The sequence below is a fragment of the Acanthopagrus latus genome, chromosome 24 (assembly GCF_904848185.1).
Source record: "Acanthopagrus latus isolate v.2019 chromosome 24, fAcaLat1.1, whole genome shotgun sequence".
Classification (NCBI taxonomy): domain Eukaryota; kingdom Metazoa; phylum Chordata; class Actinopteri; order Spariformes; family Sparidae; genus Acanthopagrus; species Acanthopagrus latus.
In genome coordinates this window covers 10,467,485-10,485,739 of record NC_051062.1, presented here as the reverse complement: position 1 = coordinate 10,485,739, position 18,255 = coordinate 10,467,485, and the positions used below count along the sequence as shown (strand labels likewise).

At 42.0% G+C, this 18,255-nt stretch overlaps 3 protein-coding genes across 15 annotated transcripts in view; 1 reads left to right on the top strand and 2 right to left on the bottom strand.

Moving 5' to 3' along the window:
* LOC119015462 (inactive dipeptidyl peptidase 10-like) overlaps positions 1–4,315 on the bottom strand; it is a 50,170-nt gene extending 45,855 nt beyond the window's left edge. The window contains exon 1 of the mRNA XM_037091444.1: positions 3,936–4,315. Within this exon, the coding sequence (XP_036947339.1) occupies positions 3,936–3,995 (60 nt within the window). The 5' untranslated portion in view covers positions 3,996–4,315. The remainder of the gene's footprint in view (positions 1–3,935) is intronic.
* A 2,670-nt stretch (positions 4,316–6,985) lies between these two features.
* Positions 6,986–14,443, bottom strand: LOC119014916 (sodium/hydrogen exchanger 2-like). Of its 3 annotated transcripts, none has more exons than XM_037090360.1 (12): positions 14,415–14,443; positions 12,586–12,911; positions 12,306–12,443; positions 11,110–11,360; positions 10,072–10,289; positions 9,787–9,986; positions 9,241–9,330; positions 9,074–9,144; positions 8,779–8,946; positions 8,362–8,467; positions 7,824–7,940; positions 6,986–7,734 (listed from the first exon to the last, which is right to left on the bottom strand). In XM_037090360.1, exons 2-12 carry the CDS (start codon positions 12,826–12,828, stop codon positions 7,234–7,236), a joined length of 2,103 nt encoding a protein of 700 aa, XP_036946255.1. In that variant the 5' UTR covers positions 12,829–12,911; positions 14,415–14,443; the 3' UTR covers positions 6,986–7,233. The 3 variants fall into 3 exon arrangements, with proteins under 3 accessions (XP_036946255.1, XP_036946254.1, XP_036946253.1); XM_037090359.1 differs by lacking the exon at positions 14,415–14,443 and adding an exon at positions 14,120–14,205; XM_037090358.1 differs by lacking the exon at positions 14,415–14,443 and adding an exon at positions 13,568–14,097.
* Positions 14,444–15,068: 625 nt separating this feature from the next.
* LOC119015179 (inositol polyphosphate-4-phosphatase type I A-like) overlaps positions 15,069–18,255 on the top strand; it is a 39,500-nt gene continuing 36,313 nt past the window's right edge. For 7 of the 11 annotated variants that reach the window (XM_037090914.1, XM_037090913.1, XM_037090912.1 and 4 more), the window contains exons 1-3: positions 15,069–15,210; positions 15,390–15,496; positions 15,956–16,096. The gene's annotated coding sequence lies outside the window, so the exon portion shown is untranslated. Of the gene's footprint in view, positions 15,211–15,389; positions 15,497–15,955; positions 16,097–16,654; positions 16,756–18,255 lie in introns of all 11 variants that reach the window. The other 4 variants (XM_037090903.1, XM_037090904.1, XM_037090906.1 and 1 more) reach the window with 4 other exon arrangements.

The window sequence follows — 18,255 nt, the reverse complement described above, 5'->3', positions numbered from 1 at the left end:
CTTTCAGCCCTCGAGGTCGGGCTTTTCTAAAGGAGGTTTTCAGCAGTGAATCGGCACAGAAAGATGTTTACGATGTCAACAGGTCACCAGCAGAGCCGTCGACAGTATATCTCTGAGGATGAAGGAAAAAGTTTCAAGAGACGAGCCGCTTCCTCAGTTTTATGGGGCTTTTAAAGCTTGTTGCTTCCACGACCGACTCACAGCAACTCAAGCATGAAAACACTCCTACTCTCCTGACCCTGTGCAAACGGGGTTTGACTACTATATAGGTATATATGATTAAAATGTCCAGGAATAACAAGTTACTTAGCAACAACCAGCGTGATTAAAACACCAAGCACACATGTACAACAGAGGAAGGGATGGAGAATCATGGTGGTGACTAATTTTAAACATGCATACAGTGATTTTAAACAGTCTGCTGTGGTTGAAGTTGCAACATAAATGTCCACAGATGAGGTGATGTGTTAAAGTTGATTTGTGTTAAGTTGGATTTAACAATTGTTGGGTTATTTGGGATGATGTGTGTACACAGTTCAAGAAAATATCAAGCAAAGATCTGGTTGTTTTTAGATATTTTAATGCAAAATTAATACATATTATATCTTTAAAAAGGTGGAGATGGGCAATTCTTGGATATTGCACGTTTACTGATAAGGATTCAAGTTCATGGATATAAATTGTCTGTATTAAACTTTGGCTGACTACAGTTTAGAGACAAAATTCCTTAACAGTGAGGAAAGACTCAACCCAAGTCAGTTGATATTTGCTAAGTACACCTTGGCAACTATTACGTTCACATTTCACACCTCTGATTTGGGACTGTGTGTTAACAGCGAGATGATTGACAAGCGGCAAAAAACTACTCGATCCTTTTTTTGTTCAGGAGACAGGGATGTTTACCAGATAGTTACTGGAATACGGCAGTGGAGTTGCATTAGAAAGTAGTTTACGAGAAGAGTAATTTAGGTATTGGAGTATTTTTACGTCTTAAAACGTGTTTAGAGGTAACATTTAATGTCACATAAAGGTGTAAATGTGTTTTACACCCTGAAATAAGAGAAAATATCAGGAAATCTTTGTCGAATCATCAAACTAATTTGTCATTTTATTCTGTTTTTTTTTTTGTTTTTTGTTTTTTACATATTAATGCGTGACATGATAGAACAGTCTAAGCCCACCCTAGAGCCTACAACAGCCAATGAGTGATCGCGTAGACAAGTGACACACTCACTCTAGCTTCTAGCTTCGAGAAGGCATCTGTTTGGGATATTTTATATGCACACAATTAGTACAATAAGAAAATAAAGAACTATAATGAGTTTTTGTCCCTGTTATTGGCAGGCAGCAGTAATAACTCCAGCCATGAAAAGTTTATTTTTTGCCAGATGCCTGGATATTTCCTCAGTAAAACAAGTATTAACTGGTTATTTTCAGCGATATTGTTATTTAATTGGAACTTGGACCATGTACCACTATACAGTACGCTGTGGATCCACTGTGTTTTCCAGCTAATAGGGACACTTACAGGTCATCTGCAGGCATAATTTAATATTTTAAATGGTTCAGCAATAGCTTTGAATTTACTTTGCCGTTTTGGGATAATTTTGCATAATTTCCAGGAAGGAGAACAGGTTAATCACGACAGCCATGATGAAGTTCTTCAGCTTGAATGCAGAGTTTTAGTTTCCTGTTAGGACCTGATTTATTGTTCGCCCTGACAACACTGTGCGGTAATGTTTCGCTCCAAATTAGAGCCATTAAACAAGCTCAAAATGATGCTAATTTGCCAATAAGCGCTAATCTGTCTGTATCCATATCAGCCAACGTCATCTTGACTGTATATCCCACATATCGGGGGGAGGCTCAACTTCACAACAACAAATCCAGGTGCAAATGTGAATCTGTATCTCTTCATTAGTATCAGCAGCTTTGTGGCAGTAAATCCTCATATACAGCAGCTGTATCTCAAGAGGCACTAGCTTATTTATTATGAAGCAGGGCACGGATGACAGTGGATTACTGAGCGATGATTTATGACACAATTAAAACCACTCATGCTAAATAATGCAAATGAAAAGCTACAAAGCATCCCTGTATAGCTCAGGGTCTGAACTGCCGTTGTCACGTGAAAACCTCAAGTGTTCCTCTGTTGTTTTTGAAACTGTAAAATCACTTCAGAGATCAGATCTGACGTCTCCCCTTCTTTCTTTCATTTAACATGAGAAACGTCGACTCTCATGTACCTGTGGAAGCGCTTTAAAAAAGTGCCACGTCCTCCAGCAGCGTTTTCTTTGCATAACTTATGGAAGCTATAGGATTATTCCCTCCCTGCTGCACGCTGCGCAGCATCGCGCGGGATTATATTCTGACTGTTCGACTCCCGTCTGAGAGATCGGCTCCCGGCTAAGAACCGCTTTGCATAAACTGCGAGCTATAATGAAGCTCTTGAATGTCGGGGCCTTTATGTCCTCTTGCCGCTGTCATCGTGTCTCTGCATTGTGTTTGACACATTGAACATGACGAGTCTGTCAACAAGACTTGAATAAAGGACGATCACCATCCCTAAAACTCGTCAACAAACATGAATGAGATCGTAGTTGGTCAGGTTTAGGAAAACATCATAGTTTGGATTAATAATTAATAAAGATAACTTCACTTAGAGTGAGTTATTTTAGGTCTGTGATGTTCCGCTAAATTTCAATGTTGCCAACCGCATTTTCTAACTTTTCTCTGCTTGTGTCTAAAATACTTTGGGTCCGTCTGACGTCTGGACCAAACGTCCTTCCCGAAGTGAAATTCAAAATGTTGTAGCAGCTTCGTTGAATAAGCTTTGTGATACAATTTCCATAACTGGAAAGTATGAACAAAAGTTTGAGTGTTACAGGTTTATATTCTGTCCACATCTCGTATCCTTGGTTACCTTGTGCACCTATTTAACCATATTTTCCAAAAGATGTACAAAAAAAAAACAATTTCTTTGAATTTTTGTATCAAAATCGGTCCTAATTTCATCCTGTAAAACAAAATATCTCATACGCTTCTGTTGTTATCAATCAATCTTCCACTTTAAGCACAGAGTGGGTGGCACGGTGCAAGAGTTCATGGGAGTGTCACTGATTTCTTTACAAAGAACACAGGTTTATAATTTTGTTGGAAATGGATCACATTTGATGCTTTTCTCTCAAATGTCCTCCGGCTGCTCTGCCTGAACCCTCTGTGATTTAGAGTTCCCTGATGAACAGATGGCTGTCGCTAACAACAGCGAATTGTACCAGGCTCCAAGTGAACATGGCCGGTGTCCGGACCAAAACACAGACTTTGAGACCAACTGCTGCCAGTTTGACAACAGGGAGTCCAGCATGAGGTGGTTTATGGAGTTTAGCTGCCGTTTAGCCCTGCAGCTAACGTTAGCAGCAAGAAAACCACCAACTGGCGTTCTTCAGCCTCAGATGCTGCGTTACAACATTCCACTTTCTGTTTCATTAAGACTTTAACTGAAAGTGAGAATAATCTGGATCCACGCCAAAAGTTGATGGGCTCTATTCTGGCCCGCGACTGATCCTCCATCCAAGTTTTTTGGAAGTCGGTTGAGTAGATTTTGTGTGATCCTGGTTACAAACCAACCAACGAACAGACACAGGTGAAAACAAAACCTCCTTGACAGATGTAGTAGCAGCCCTGCTTTTACATTAATGCGTGAGCCATAATAATCTAATGATATCATATATAATAGAATTGGTATTAAAAGGAAACAGTTTCTTGTTATAGAATAACGTGAAAACATCTCAGACTGATCCATTTTCGTTTTTCTTGAGCAATAAGCTTCCTCGCTTTTAATACTAATGAGTGTATTTCCTGTCATGCAGGGATTCTACAAAGGGTCGTACAAAAAATACGATAAAGGAAGCACAACATCATCGAATCCGTCCTACCTTGGTATCCTTGGATGGCTGGCAGTCGATTTGATGGGAAACGGAGGCAGTTTGGTTCATTTTTGCCTCCTCGGTTTCACCCAACGCTCCTTTATCTTCTCAAATAAAAATCCCTTAACTCTCCCAGAAGCTCAATCTTAAAGTTTCCTCGGACTCCCCTCCGGCTGCTTCTCGGCTCCGAGTTGACCGAAGCACAAACTGCTGCTAATAATACAAAGAAGTGAAGGCTGCAGAGCTGCTGCACAGGAAGACACGCTCTCCCTCGTCGTTACTGAAGCTTCACCCGAGGCGATACATTTAAATACACAATCTGTTTTCCCTCCTTTGTCTCTCTCTCTCTGGTCTCAATGCCACATTTGACTGCTGTCCCTCCTTCTCGCCTCTTCCCTCAGTATGTGCTGCTTCACATGCAGCTGACAGACAGTTCATAAAGCAGGATGTTTGCCAGTGCCTCCCACATACCAGGACGTTTTTTTTTTTGATCAGAATGCAAATTTGCTGGAGGCAAAGATATTGCAGGCGTTTGGTTTGAGCTTTTTTACATCTGAAGCGTTTCTCTCGTGTTCAAATTCAAAGCGGCTTACAGCAGGGGTTTAGTGTTCGGATGAAAGACTTTTTGACAGGACTCACGCTGATGAATGAATGTCGGGCTCAAACTTTGACCCGGCAAGAACCTGCTACTGTTTGTTCCATGTAACTAAAAAAGAAAAACATGAAGTGAAGAATCTGCTTTGATCAAAAAGAGGAAAGAAAAAGACCAAAAAGCTGCGCCGACATCAGACACACAGTCGTGTTGTAAAAAGAACCCAAAGTCACCCGTATGAATAGTACTTGTGTAAAAGTGTCTGAAATGAAATGAACCCTGACAAAATATGTACTTAAAGATCTAAAGTAAAGTAGGTCCAAGTTAATTAAACATATTTATGTATAAACTGTGTACTTGTTTACGTGTTGTCAACATTGGGGTTATCGCCTTTAACGGCATTGCTGTTATTAACATTGGGGTAGACGCCGTTGTGGTTATTGGTGTTGGGGTTATTGGAGTTGGGGTGGTGTTTTGGTGTTGGCGTTATCAGCGTTGGCCTTATCAGGGTTAGTGTTACCAGCCAGGCCGATCATCACATCTGATAATCTGTAGATTAAAACAAATTGATTCAAACGTGCTGCTTTTCAATCTTCAAACTAACTCTTAACTTAAAGTTATCAAATACGTAGTGGAGTGACATGGCTGAATCGAGGTATGAAGTCGCAGAAAACCAAAATACCCAAGTAAAGTACATCAGAGGTGTACTTAAGTACAGTACTTTAGCTCTTGCATCTTTACATCGTAAATCTTCATCCTCTTTCCCAGACTTGCTGTTTGTTACTGTAAACTGTTGCAGTCATTAAAAATGCCGGACGATAATTCATATTTGATGATGCGGCCACTAATCACATTTATTGTCGAGCATGAGCGCTCTCATAAGGCACTTGCAGCTTTTAACATTATAAAGCCTCACCCGCCCCGTTTCTATTGGATTTCCATTCAATCAAAACTTCCAGCTCAGGCTGTTTATCAATAGATACAGCTCATTGATCAGACGCTGGTATACATGCAGTCTTTGTATGTATAAGTGTAAGCATAAATACGTAAGTGGGAGGTTCTGGTGAGGGTTTGATCAATACTAGTTTCCACATAACATGAAGGCATTATCATTGAATTTCATGCAGCATCATGGTGCATCATGGAGCCAATGAGATTTCAAATCCAGTGATATGTCGTTTACGTCAGTTTTTAAAGCCCTGAACTTGAAAAATGTGCAAGTTTGTTTGTAGTTTTTTGCCCTTTGAATAGGCTTTTTTTTTCCATCTAAGCACTTGTTTTTGACTATTTTATCAGCACAAAGTTCATTTAAACAAGAAAATAAATAACCATTATGAGTTTTTGTCGCTGTGACTCTCAGGCAGGGGTACAAAATGGCATTTTCCAACGAGCCTCTCTGTATGCGACCACAGTCTGCTCTACTTCATCTTCATTTTGGCTCCGCAAGTTCCACTGATCATAATACAACCCCAATTTGTGCATTTTATGATGAGTTTGTTATTTTTCCTCCTACAAAAACTGTTAATTTCATACTGCGGTGACTTTCAGTAAATAATAAAAACGCTGCTAATCATGGACGAACATCTTTTAATTAGAGCAGCCAGGCGTAATCAAGACAAACGGAGCAGAGTGCTGTGCGAGGAGCCCGGCCGGCCAATGGGGAGGCTTTAACGCTTAGTTAAGGTGATGAGAAATTACTTCTGCTGCTGGTTGGCTGATGCACACAATCTCATAATAAATGCCAAGACATTTTTATCCAGGAAGATGGTGCCTGCAATGAGCACACTGTTAAAAAAAGCATATTTTTGTAATTTGATGTAAATAAAAAGGCGTATTCTGTCTTTTAGAAACAAAAGAATATACCTGAAATACAGAAAGTATCACCTTTTTTATATAAAGTTAGTGAGTCTGGTTTTATGCCACATCTTTCCATTATTTAAAAAGCTTTGTTGTGTTGATTTAGTCATTATCAGTGTAAAAAAAAAAAGAAGAAAAATGAGATTTCAGTGCAGATTTAAAGGCCTGGTTGTCTTTTTTTCTTCCAAGTTTTAAGTCTGAATTCAAAGTGGCGTCACGTTTCTTTAAAGACATCGCAAAGCGTCGTACAGAAAATGAATATTTTATGGATTCTGCCCTGTTCGCCCGGCAGATATAAGGACATAAACTCTGAAAGATGATACAGGGGTGTGGAAGGCAGTCAGAGAGTCAGGCGATCATAAAAGGGACATTAACGATGGAGGGAGAGTTCAGGGCTCCATCTCCTCTTTCCTGGGTTTAACGACACCTGCAGGTCCACTGCCTGGTTTTCAAACGCGCTGGTTAAATGCTAGAATCCAATATTGTAATATGAAACCGCTTTCAAATGCAATCAGGCAACCAGACCGGATGTTATGTCCTGAAGAAATCTTGATCTGTGTGAGACTAATGAAAGGGGAAAAAGTGGGAAGACGACATCATGTGAGGTTCATGGTTATTTTTAATTTTATTTAGAAAAAGAGTAAAACACCCCAAAACAGGAAGATGATCTTCACTATCATGACACTTTATCCCATTTATATTTTCATCAAACTGTGAGCATTTTCCCTGAGATGCAGTACGAAGCTGTTGCTAATTCATTCTTTTTGTTTTTGTTTTTAAAGCTCCACTAATAAAAGTAGTTCATCCTCCAGGGCCGCTCTGGAGTCGACTTCATCCAAAATACTTCCTCTCTGTGTGTCACGATCTCCCCGAGCCTCGAGGGCCCCATGACGAGTGTCTCAGCAGAGGATTTCCGGCTCCATTTTCTCTGCCGTCCTGGTTCTCAGGTGCCCATGCACCAGGCGGAGGTAGCTGAGGAGGGTTCACAGGTTCAGTCTCTCCTGTAGAGTCAGTGTGGTCTTCGTCTTCGTGACCTGAGCTGCGCCTCCTGGGAGCAGGAACCGGTGCTCTCCGGCCTCTGAGACTAGAACCCCTCAGACCTCCAGGACCTCTCTCGTCCAAAACATCCACCCCAGGAGAGGGCATCTGTTGGCGGGCCTCTTTGATGGTGTTCAGCCTCCTCATAGGGACCAGAGAGCGTGATGAGGAGCGTGGAGACGCACCTGTGAGCTGGAGATGGTTTGAGAGACGGTCCGCTTCACCACCACGACTTCTTCTTCTGATGGCAAACGCACTCTCCAGATCCCCTCCAGGCTGCAGGGAGTAATACTTCTGAGACTTGGGGATGTTTTGATCAGGCTGGGAGAGAAACAGGAGTGAGGGTCAAGAAAGTTTCTGCTTTTCAAGGACACTGAAAATACATCCCCCCCTTTTTTGTCCCCACCTACCAGCTCGCGGAAACTTCCAGCACGGACGCTGCGTCTGACGCTCGCGTGGCGGCGAATCAGAATCTCCCTGGTCTGGCTTTCATCGGGCAGACTGTATTTGTTGGTGTACGCCATCGTCTGGAAGACAATGAGATTCATTTCATGAGATACAAACACTAGGAAAAGGCTCTTATGCAACAAATGTGTGTTCATCCGCTGCTGAAAATAGTCCCCAACAAATTCACTGTTTACTCCTGTTAGAGTAACTATTGCTAAAAATCATTCTTCATCATTCAATAATTCTTCTTATAAGCTTGAAAATATTGATTCGTGAAACCTTATTTTTTCTCAACACGAGACGGGAAACTACTGATTTATGTCGCTTCAAATGAAAATCATCATGCGTCCCTTTAAATTCGACCAATTTAGGTAGAAAATCTCCAAAGAAGAAGCATAAAACTTCACGTCATTTGGAATTTTAGATTTAAAGTTGTCTTTAACAACACAAAAACAACACAGGAGTTGACATAATTTAAAGGTTCCTCTCTCTCGTGGTTACCTTCTGCCTGATCTTGTACATGTTCTTGGACAGGATGTCGTGCATTTTCCTCACGTCAGCAGCCATGAACTTCTTCTTCGGTCGGGACGACTCCTTCCTCTCGTCGCTGATAGGAGGTGAGAGCAGCGAACGGTGAACAGTGGGAGATATAACTGAAATGTAATGTTTGTTTTATTGCTATCGACGTTGCGATGGTGGCAATTAAGACTCCCATCCGACGGAAAAACAGCATCATCAGCTGGAGCCAAATTAGATTTCGTGTGTTTAGCTGATGCTGTCGGTTAGCGAGCAGATACAGTTTCAGCATCTTGTGTTGACGAATGTAAAAACTCGATAATGATAAGTTCAACTTTTGAGTTGCAGAGCTGAGTATCAGGGTCCAAAGCTACAGATGTCCTTTAAGCATAAAGGACGTACCTTAAAGACACTAGAGACGGCGCCGCGCTGATGTCTCCCATCGGTGTGTCCAGAATATCGATGGCGTTCTGCAGCTCCAGCCTCTTATACAGGGACACGATGCTGGACTCGGCCCGGTTGTCTCGGAGCAGGATGCGCCTCAAGATGCGGTCGTTGAACTTCTTGAACCTGGCGCCAACACCAAAAGAGTAAAGATGAGTGGTGCACCAAATGTTCAGATAAAAAAAAACCTTTAGTTAGTCTATAAATCTGCAAGAATCAAGCTTGATATTGAGTCTAGAACGGCAGACCGTACTTGTCTTTCCAGTAATAGTGGCTCCACTGTCCACACAAGTCCTCAATACCACTAACGACATGCTCCATCACCTGAACACCACACAGGAGAAACAATCAGTGTGATTCAACAGCTACAGACACAATCCATTACAGATAATACTTTGAGAAGCGAGAGCTGATCCTCACCCTGGTGTGGATCTCTACGTTGATCGTCATCATGTCTTTGTTGGTTTTCCTGATGTTCATATATTCTATGATGGGACGGATGCTGATGCCCTGGGAGGAGGATGGAAATCAAAATATTCAAGAAAGCGGTTATTAATAATCAATGCAGTAAATCAGCGGAAACTTGTATATTCCAAGCTTTTAGTTAAGCTGATTTCCTGTTTTATGTTGACCGTTTTAATAAGTATGCAGTCTGTTTTTAAGTCTGCAGTTGACATGTTACTGTCCCTATCAGCTTACATTCAAATTTAATAACAATATCACTGAAAATGGACACTGAACACATGTTTTTCTGTTGAAATATCCATACTCCTGGCAAAGAAAATGACATTTTATGATCTAAAAATAACCCTGCATGAGACTAACAAGGGCACAAACTCATTATAGTTCTTTCTTTCCATATTTAAATAAACTTTACGAGTATGAAATAGTCAAAAACATATCAAGTTTCAAGATTATCTCCTGTATTCCCAAAATTCGAATTGAGCCTCCAGCCAGAAGTCTCACCTGTATGAAGATGGTGAATATGATAACAGCGATTGAAGCCGTGACAAACAGGTTCTTTCTGTTGATGGTGTCAGGCAGGGTGAACACCAAGGCGAAGCAGATTGCCCCTCGCAGGCCTCCGTAGGCGAGTCCAAACTGGTCCTTGAAATTAAAGGTGATGGTCCGAAATGGGTTGACGATCTGGCTCAGCACCAGAATCCCTGCAAGACGAGATGGAGATAGATTTGATGAACTACTCCAATTAATAGATGGAGCTTCGTTAGGGGTTTAAATGACGGCTCTCACCGAGTCCTCTCCAGATGAAGGCGAACACCAGCGTGAACAGGATGTAGGCCCAGTTCCACTCGTGCTCGGTCGTTATGGTGACGACACCCAGGAAGAAGAAGATGAGGGTTTCGGAGACGGTGCCCAGCATCTTGACAACATGGCGGATGGTGGTGCAGGATCTCTGGGAGACGTTCTCCTCCACGTAGTACTTCATGGTGATGGCGCATGTTATAAGCCTGCAGGGAGGGAAAAGTCATTGTTTATTATCACAGGATCTGCTAAACTGAAGGACAAAAGACAAATAAACGCAGCTGATCTTTCTTCAATCATCATTTGAATTAAAAAGATAAAATGTTTTACCCAGTGAAAACAAAGGGAGTGTGTGTGAGTTAGTGTTTCTTTCATCCGTTCTTTTTTTTTTTATTATTTAACCTGTGAAATTTAGAAAATACAGCACCTTGTTAAAATAATTGGCCATTTTAGCCTCTAACCTCTCAACTTCCAATTGAGTTTTATTAATATTTAGAACATTTAATGGTATCAACTTGAAAAATCAGGTTTTCTTAGCACATGACAAGCTTTGTCTACGTGTTTTTGAGGCTTTTATTGGCTGATCCTACTTATATATTCACCTTGAAAGATCTTCTATCAACAGGATTGGAAAAAAAATGTGTACCATGAGTTGTGTGTCTCAGTTTAGTTGTCTAACCTGCACAGTTTGCGTTTATTTCTACTCATTTTTTGGATGTGACTTGTTGAAATGTGTTGTTTAACAGCTCCATAATAAGAGTGTCTTGCTCCGGTGCACACTGTCCTATTTATTCTCTTGGGAATGTAGCACAAGCACCTTCTTTACACTTTGGTGACAGCGTCATCATCACTTGTCACACACGTGCTGATAATTATGGTGGGAGAGCAAGTTTGCACAAGCTGCAGAACCATCTCAAAGGGTAAAGATTGTCATCTTTGTGTTGAGCTTTGTGTGCTGCAGTGGTGGTATGTGAGTTGGTGTGAGTAACTCTGGTTTGCAAAAAGTTGCCGTCGGCCTCCACTTACGCCAACACGCTGGAGATGGCGAAGCACTCGGCCACCAGGTACGCCAGGTAGCTGTACATGAAGACGAAGAGGGGCTCGATCTGACGGACGTTGTGGGTGAAACGTGTGGTGAACGCGGCCGCGAATCCAAACAGGACGCCGAACAGGACGCCACCGGCCGCCACCACGAAGAACCGGGCTACTCCCAGAAACACATCGGTTGACTCAACGATGGGCAAGTCTGCCAGGAAGGAGAACATGCTGTAAAGTACCTGGGAGGGGAAAAAAAGACAGAGATCAGGAAAACAGAGCAGAGGAGAGGTTGTGCAGAACAGAGATGCATGTAAACTGCAGCTCACACACAAATGTCGTCAAGCAGGTCGAACAGCCCCCTGAGGAATTTACCTCATTCAGCTGTTGTTGAAACTGTTTATCTGTGTAGGCTGAGAGTCATGCGCCAACATGACTTATGTCACACCACTGGCAACATTCAGACATGCTTATTCACGCATGTTCTTTTGGACTCAACTGGAGACGATCGGTGCCAAGAGGGTTGAGTGAAACTGGCCTTTCGAGTGAAACCAGCCAAAGAAAATTTCAACTGATGTTCCCTGTCAAGAACTGGACCAACTAGACTGAAGGAAGACTGCAGATCGATACTGTGTCATCCTCTGTCAGTCACTTTCACACATACACAGTTCTCTGAATGATGCTGTTTTTTATGTTACTGACATTTTTCTGTGATTGATGTGTTTTCCTTGATATACGTTGTTTTTTTTTCTGATTGATTTTGTTTTTTCTGTCATTGATTATTTTCCTTTTTTTCTGTGATTGACTGATTGATTTTAGCATTGATTTTGTTTTCCTTTCAAATAAGGATAAGTATCTCAGCACTATGAGAAACACATTAAATGTATTATCAGCTTTGTTTTTGAATTATAAGTGGTTGCTGTGAGGTCACAAGTCATGTAAAAATGGCAGCCTGGAGGCATTAATTTTATGCATTTAAGTCACTGTAAGGGAGACTTTAAGACCAGACTATATTAAACTTGTGTCATGATATTACACTATCAGTAATACCAGAGGAGATTTAGGCGCATATCAGGAGAAGTATTCTCCATCCATATCACCCGGCTCATTAGTATTCTGTGACTGGATGGCACAGCAGTCTATCTGTATAGATACAGTCCAGACAAACAAACAACCGCTGCACTCACCACAGTGACTGCATCGTTGAACAGTCCCTCTCCGAATATGACAATATATGTCTGTTCATTCACTCCGATGTCCTCAAACACGTTCAGAGCTGCCACAGGGTCCACGGCCGAGATGATGGCGGCGAAGAGCAAGTTCTCCTGCAGGTGAAGTGAGAGGAAAATTCACTTTAAAATGTAACTTTATCTCTGATCCACATGAAACAACACACACTGCATCACCTTTGACCTTTCAGTCGGAGGTACTCACTTCCTTTCTGATACTGCTGTAACTCTAACTGACCTGCAGGTTGATATCCTGAAGTCCAAACACCTCAAACTGGCAGATGGCGAAGAGGGACAGCCCGATGCCGATGCTGTTCCACAGAGTTCCCACCACGGCGTACCACAGCACCGTGCCAATGTTCTCGAAGAACAGCCTGGTGGGCATGAAGTAGCCGCTGTCGAGGATGATGGGCGGGAGCATGTAGAGGAAGAAGACGTTGGAGCTGAGGACGGCGGGAGGCTCCTCTTTGACCGAGTACATGATGCCGCCGACAATGAGGCCGATGGAGATCAGGAGGCAGGACTCAGGGATCCAGATGGTGATTTTATGGTAAATGTGGAAACCTGGAGAAAACACAATGAAAGTTTAGGCTGCTGTTTGGTCCTTCTGTGGAAACATGGAATTATAAGATTCTTTATCTTAACTGAATCGAGATAAGGCACTATTTCTTTTACACATTTCATCAGAAAGATTCAAAGTAGACAAATACACTTAGTATGCAGCTTAATAGAAAAAAAAAATCATGTTTCATAAAAAAACATCTTGAAAAATTGCTTTCTCTGTGTTTGTTTTGTGGCAGGGTGGATATGTTTTGTGTGACAGAGAAGTAAAAATTCAGTCAAACTCTCACATGATTTCCTCTTAGTGATGTCACTTAAAGGAACATTGCAGTATTTTGGTGCAGAGATAAATCAGCGTGACAGGGTGAAACATGAAACCAAGCTCATTTTAAAGAAAAGGTTTGCACACACATCTCATGAAGACGGAAGCTTTTCTGCTCCTTAAAGCAAAAATCTTTGAGATTTATGCAAAATGTAAAGGGACAAAAGTGTAACAGTAAACAGGTTATATTACTTATTGCTGATAAATTCAACCAAAACCAATACTGACGCTTCTTTTGCTGCCCAGAACAGTTTTCTGAACTCAACATTTTCACAGTGACTCTACTCTTCTTCTGTACAAAGCAATGTTTCTGCACAACACATTCATTAAAAGGTACCAATTTTGGCGAAAGAGGCCAGCAGTATCCAGAGTGTGAACTCAAAGGGGACCTGGATCCGGGGGTAGTCCATGGTAAACACAGGGAGGTTGGCCCTCTCCGCGTCAGGGAAGGCCTGGGGTTCATGGTCTAAAGGTTTGACGGGGTTGGCGGTGGGGAGGTCGGCTGAGGCTGCAGGTTTTGATTCCTGAAGCTCACATTTCCCTCCAACACTGCACAGCAGGAGCAGAAAAAGCATGCAGCAAACTCCTTTCTCAGTTCTGACTTCAAACAAACCAGAGGCCCCCATCTCAAGTATATCCAACGTGAGGTTTAAAACACTGAAAATGCAACTCCCAAAACATTGAAAAAAAGTCTATTTGATGCTCTAAAAGGCTAAAAATCTACAATGAAAATTTGATTTAGGCCTTGAAATCCTCAATATAGTCCTGTCCATGTCCAGAGCTGTTAAATATCCTAGTTTAAATGGAAACAAATATAAAAGTAGATCAAATTAAAGACAAAACGATCCTCCTTCAGTCCCAACAGGATCCAACCTGAGGCGCAACTCACTTCTGGTTTCACCTGTTGCTGAACCTGCTTCACTGCCCTGCCTTCTGGGTGGAGACCATTCAGACAACACGTCCTCTCAGTGACATGTGATAATGTTGCTGTGTTCCTATTAGACAAATCCAACTCCTGCTCTGATTGAGAGTGAATCAGTGTAGATACATCGATTAAAACAAACACAGCAGCAATGAAATGCAAGTTTTTGGAGCTTCGTTCAAACCTGCAGTATCAGATGAAATCCACAAGATGGCGACATAAGCCAACTTTTCTTTTGGAGCAGAGGCGCTACAATATTTACCTCCAAGATGTAGTAGATTGGACGAGTAAAGTAACAGAAAATGGAAATAAACTAGTAAAGTGCAAGTATGCAAAATGTACTTAACAACAGAATTTGAGTAAAACCTACTAACTTTCCATCACTGATAGAATCAGTCATTTACGTGTTATTGTGGCCTGGAAAGTGTAGTTAGTTAATGACAATTTAGGTAAGAGTGATGAAATATGCCAATCAAATGTATAATTTTGCAGGAAAATATATCATGTAAGTGTGATATTTATTATTGAATAGACTGTAATATCAGATGTTTTTCATATTGTTCAGTAGCATTTGCCATTAAGTTGCTATTAACTACTATTTTTATACAGTGTATCTTACATGTTGTGTGTAAAACCACTAACTCTAGCTGTAAACTACAAAACTTAATGTAGTGGATTAAAATGTACATCATAAAATCACTATATCCTGTATTTAAAAGGATTATTTGACTGAATAGACTAATGGTGGGTTCACAGACACAAGATTGTGCATATAATGAACAGTTTTATTCGTGTTTTCTTCAAATAAACAAGAAATAAAAGCATTTTTCATAGTTTTGAAAGGAATCAACGTGCCGCTGCGTACGAGCCAGCGTGATGACGCCACCAGCGTGGCACGCAGGGGGCGTGGTCAGCGGCTGTCGCTGCCCCAGCCAAAGAGACACACACATACACACACACAGACACACAAACAGTGCCGCAGTTGGAGGACACACTCCCTGTAACAGTTGGCCTTTATCCAGATTACGGATATTTTAACACAACACGAAGCTGAACCGGTAAGTGAAGATTAACAATGTTTGATTTTCATTCAAATGGCGTGTAAAAATGACGGCTTTCATCGGCCAAAGAGCTGCCGACTGCGGCTTTGTTGGTGTTAGCGCTAAGTTAGGAGACGGAAGCTTTAGTTTGTTAGCATGTAAAAAGCACAGACTGACTCGTATTTCTGGTATGTAAGATGCAAATATCAGATCGTAGAAAGCAGAGGGATGCTGCAGAGTAACGTCAGAGCAGGACAGGACCTGGATACACAGCAGCAAGGACAGAAAACACGTCAAAACAGAGGTTAGTGTTGGTGTTAATAGGTGTAAAGTGTCACTTAATGTGGAAAATCGCCTCTGACAGGGTTTGTTATAGTGTCTAAGTGGCTGTATGAGTGTGACAGGCGGGTCACAGCTCCAGTAACACGGTGAGTATTACGTAATAACATAGTTAGGAAATGTTGCACATTCATCAAGACTGCGTGAGAACATAAACACACATTATTTATTGCTATGTCATTATTAGCCATGATTAGTTGATGACATGGCAGTGAATCATCCTGTCTCACACACAGACACACACACACACACACACACACACACACACACGCATGCATGCATTTTTTTTTCTTCACAGTGTAATGTGTGTGAATGCTGAATTTGCTGAGTGAGTGTGTGTCTGGATGCTGACTGATGCTGACTCTGTATATGTGTGTGTGTGTGTGTGTGTGTGTTTGCATGTTGTCCACACATTTCGCTGCAGTGTCTCTGCTGGCCGGCCGTCAGACTGGTGTTGAGTTTCGCCGTGCTGGAGTCAAGGTCAGCGTGGACGTTGACTTCAGGAGGGGCTGGTGATGCTCTTTCTGCTTCAAGACGAGGCCCTCAGTGTGGGTGTGAGTGTGAGGTATGAGGACCTGTGTGTGACCAAATGTACACATGAGGAGCTGTGAGTGACTAAATCATCAGATGTGGCTTCAGGTGGCGAGGTACCAATAAGTCGACTTGTATAATGTGAGGGCTGAATGTGTCCAAGTTGTGGCAGAGTGGGATGATAGTCCAAGTAGGCTGCAACCAACCAATGATTGTCTTAAAGGGATATTCCGGCGCAAGTTTAATCCATGGTCTAACACACCGTGACACTGAGTAAGACCCCCCTTGAGAGATCACGTTTTCCAACCGCTTTTCTAACCTCAGAAAAGGCCGCACGATAAAAGAGAACACAGCTCACCACTCTCCTGCAGCAGCTTGCTCGTTGTGGGGAAGCCCTGACGAGTTGATTACCGAGTGCAGCAGAGTTCTGCAGCTCAAGGATGAAAATCAATATCAAGAGAATGTGAAGGAACAACAGTGTTGATTTACCTTTATGAAATAATTGCCATTCTTGCGATTTTGGATATTGCACTTTGAGTTTGAATATTTTTGCGATTAATTGTGCAGCCCTAGTCTATGACCTGTGTTGCAGAGATGTCCAGTGAAGTTAGTGAAGGACGCTAACCAGCTCGCCCCGGCCTGACTTGTCTTATGATAGCCTCTGCAGTTTCAGCTAGGAGGCTTTGAAAAGTGGTGAGTTGGAAACTAAGTCTAAAAGTAAAACAAAATACACTCAAGAAAGAAAGAAGGTGGCTGCTGAACATAACACAGGAAAAAAGCTATGTATGAATGTAGTGCTGTATTGTAGAAAGCTGGACGTGTTTCAGTGTCTTGAAGACGTTTCACCTCTCGTCCAAGATGCTTCTTCACTTCTAACTAACTGGAGGGGAGTCGCAGGCTGTTAAACCCTGTGTGGGAGTGTCCTTACATGCGTGAGCTATAAGTATCAGAGTCATAAGGGCCACATGTGGGTCGTGATCCAACTGGCCTTCATGTGAGTCTTGATCCCAGGAGTTGCCTCTACATTTAAGCTAGTTTCAAGAGCTTTAAATCTGATTCCACTGCCTTTGTGAGAGTAAAGCTGCCTCAGGTGTCATCACGTGAGCTTCATTAAGAGTCCCTTGTTATGGCAGCTATACGTAAAGGCTCCATACATGCACTGTGGGCTGGATGCTGTGTAATTCTTTAAAAACCACCTGAGGTACATCAGCTTCATTAAGTTTCTGTGGCTGGGTGAAATTGTTTAAAGTGAAGACAGCCTTAATAAAGCAGATGAAAGACTCCACTGCAGTCTTAACCTTCAGATTTTTCAGATGTCTGCACAGTATGTGACAGCATCAGGGCCTCAACACTGCCTCACAAATGCCAGTCACTTCATTTGAAGCCTGCATTTTTGCTTTGCACCATTAATTTTAAGCTTCTTCCTCATCTGTTGTGTGCTCCGTTTAGTCCAGGAAGCTCTGCACTTCAACATAAATGAATGCATGTCATTCTCTCTGCTTCTCCATACCAGTAAGGCATTTCTTGGTTCAGACGAGCTGGTTGAAGGGAAGTGCAAAAAAATAATGATGTTAAAGAACAGGTTTCATTTCAGTGGTTGGAAATCTACTGGCCCGAGGTCAGTTCTTACATAACCTGATACAAAATACCCCCCAAAATGTGCTGGTTAGTTAGAAAACCATGGTGAAAAAAAGTCAGGGAGGTACTTTCATTATCCATTAATCTGCGATTAGTTTCCATATGTTTCTGCATTAATTGGATTTTCTGTACAGTCTTAAACAAAAAGATTCTCAGTTTATTGACATTTATGACACATGTTTGAGCCTGAAGCGATCATCAGTTTGTTGTCAATCTTATTGATTAGTCTGCTAATCGTTGACTTTAGTGAAGCATATTGTTTAGTCGTGGGTCACTGACTCCGTCGGATATGTATCGATCGACTGTGACTTGATCAGAAATCACATGGTCAGCGTTCTCCTCTGTGTCCTCCATCATATATATTTGTGTGTGTGTGTGTGTGTGTGTGTGTGTGTGTGTGTGTGTGTGTGTGGTGACTCATCAAACTCTCCCACTCATCTCAGGAGGGTCGAGCAGCAGCAGCAGCAGCAGCCGCCTGTTGATTCATCCTCAGCTGTGTCCTCCTGCGTTTTTTTCTGCCTGTCTCGCTCTCTTCGTCATGCGACATGTTTACAG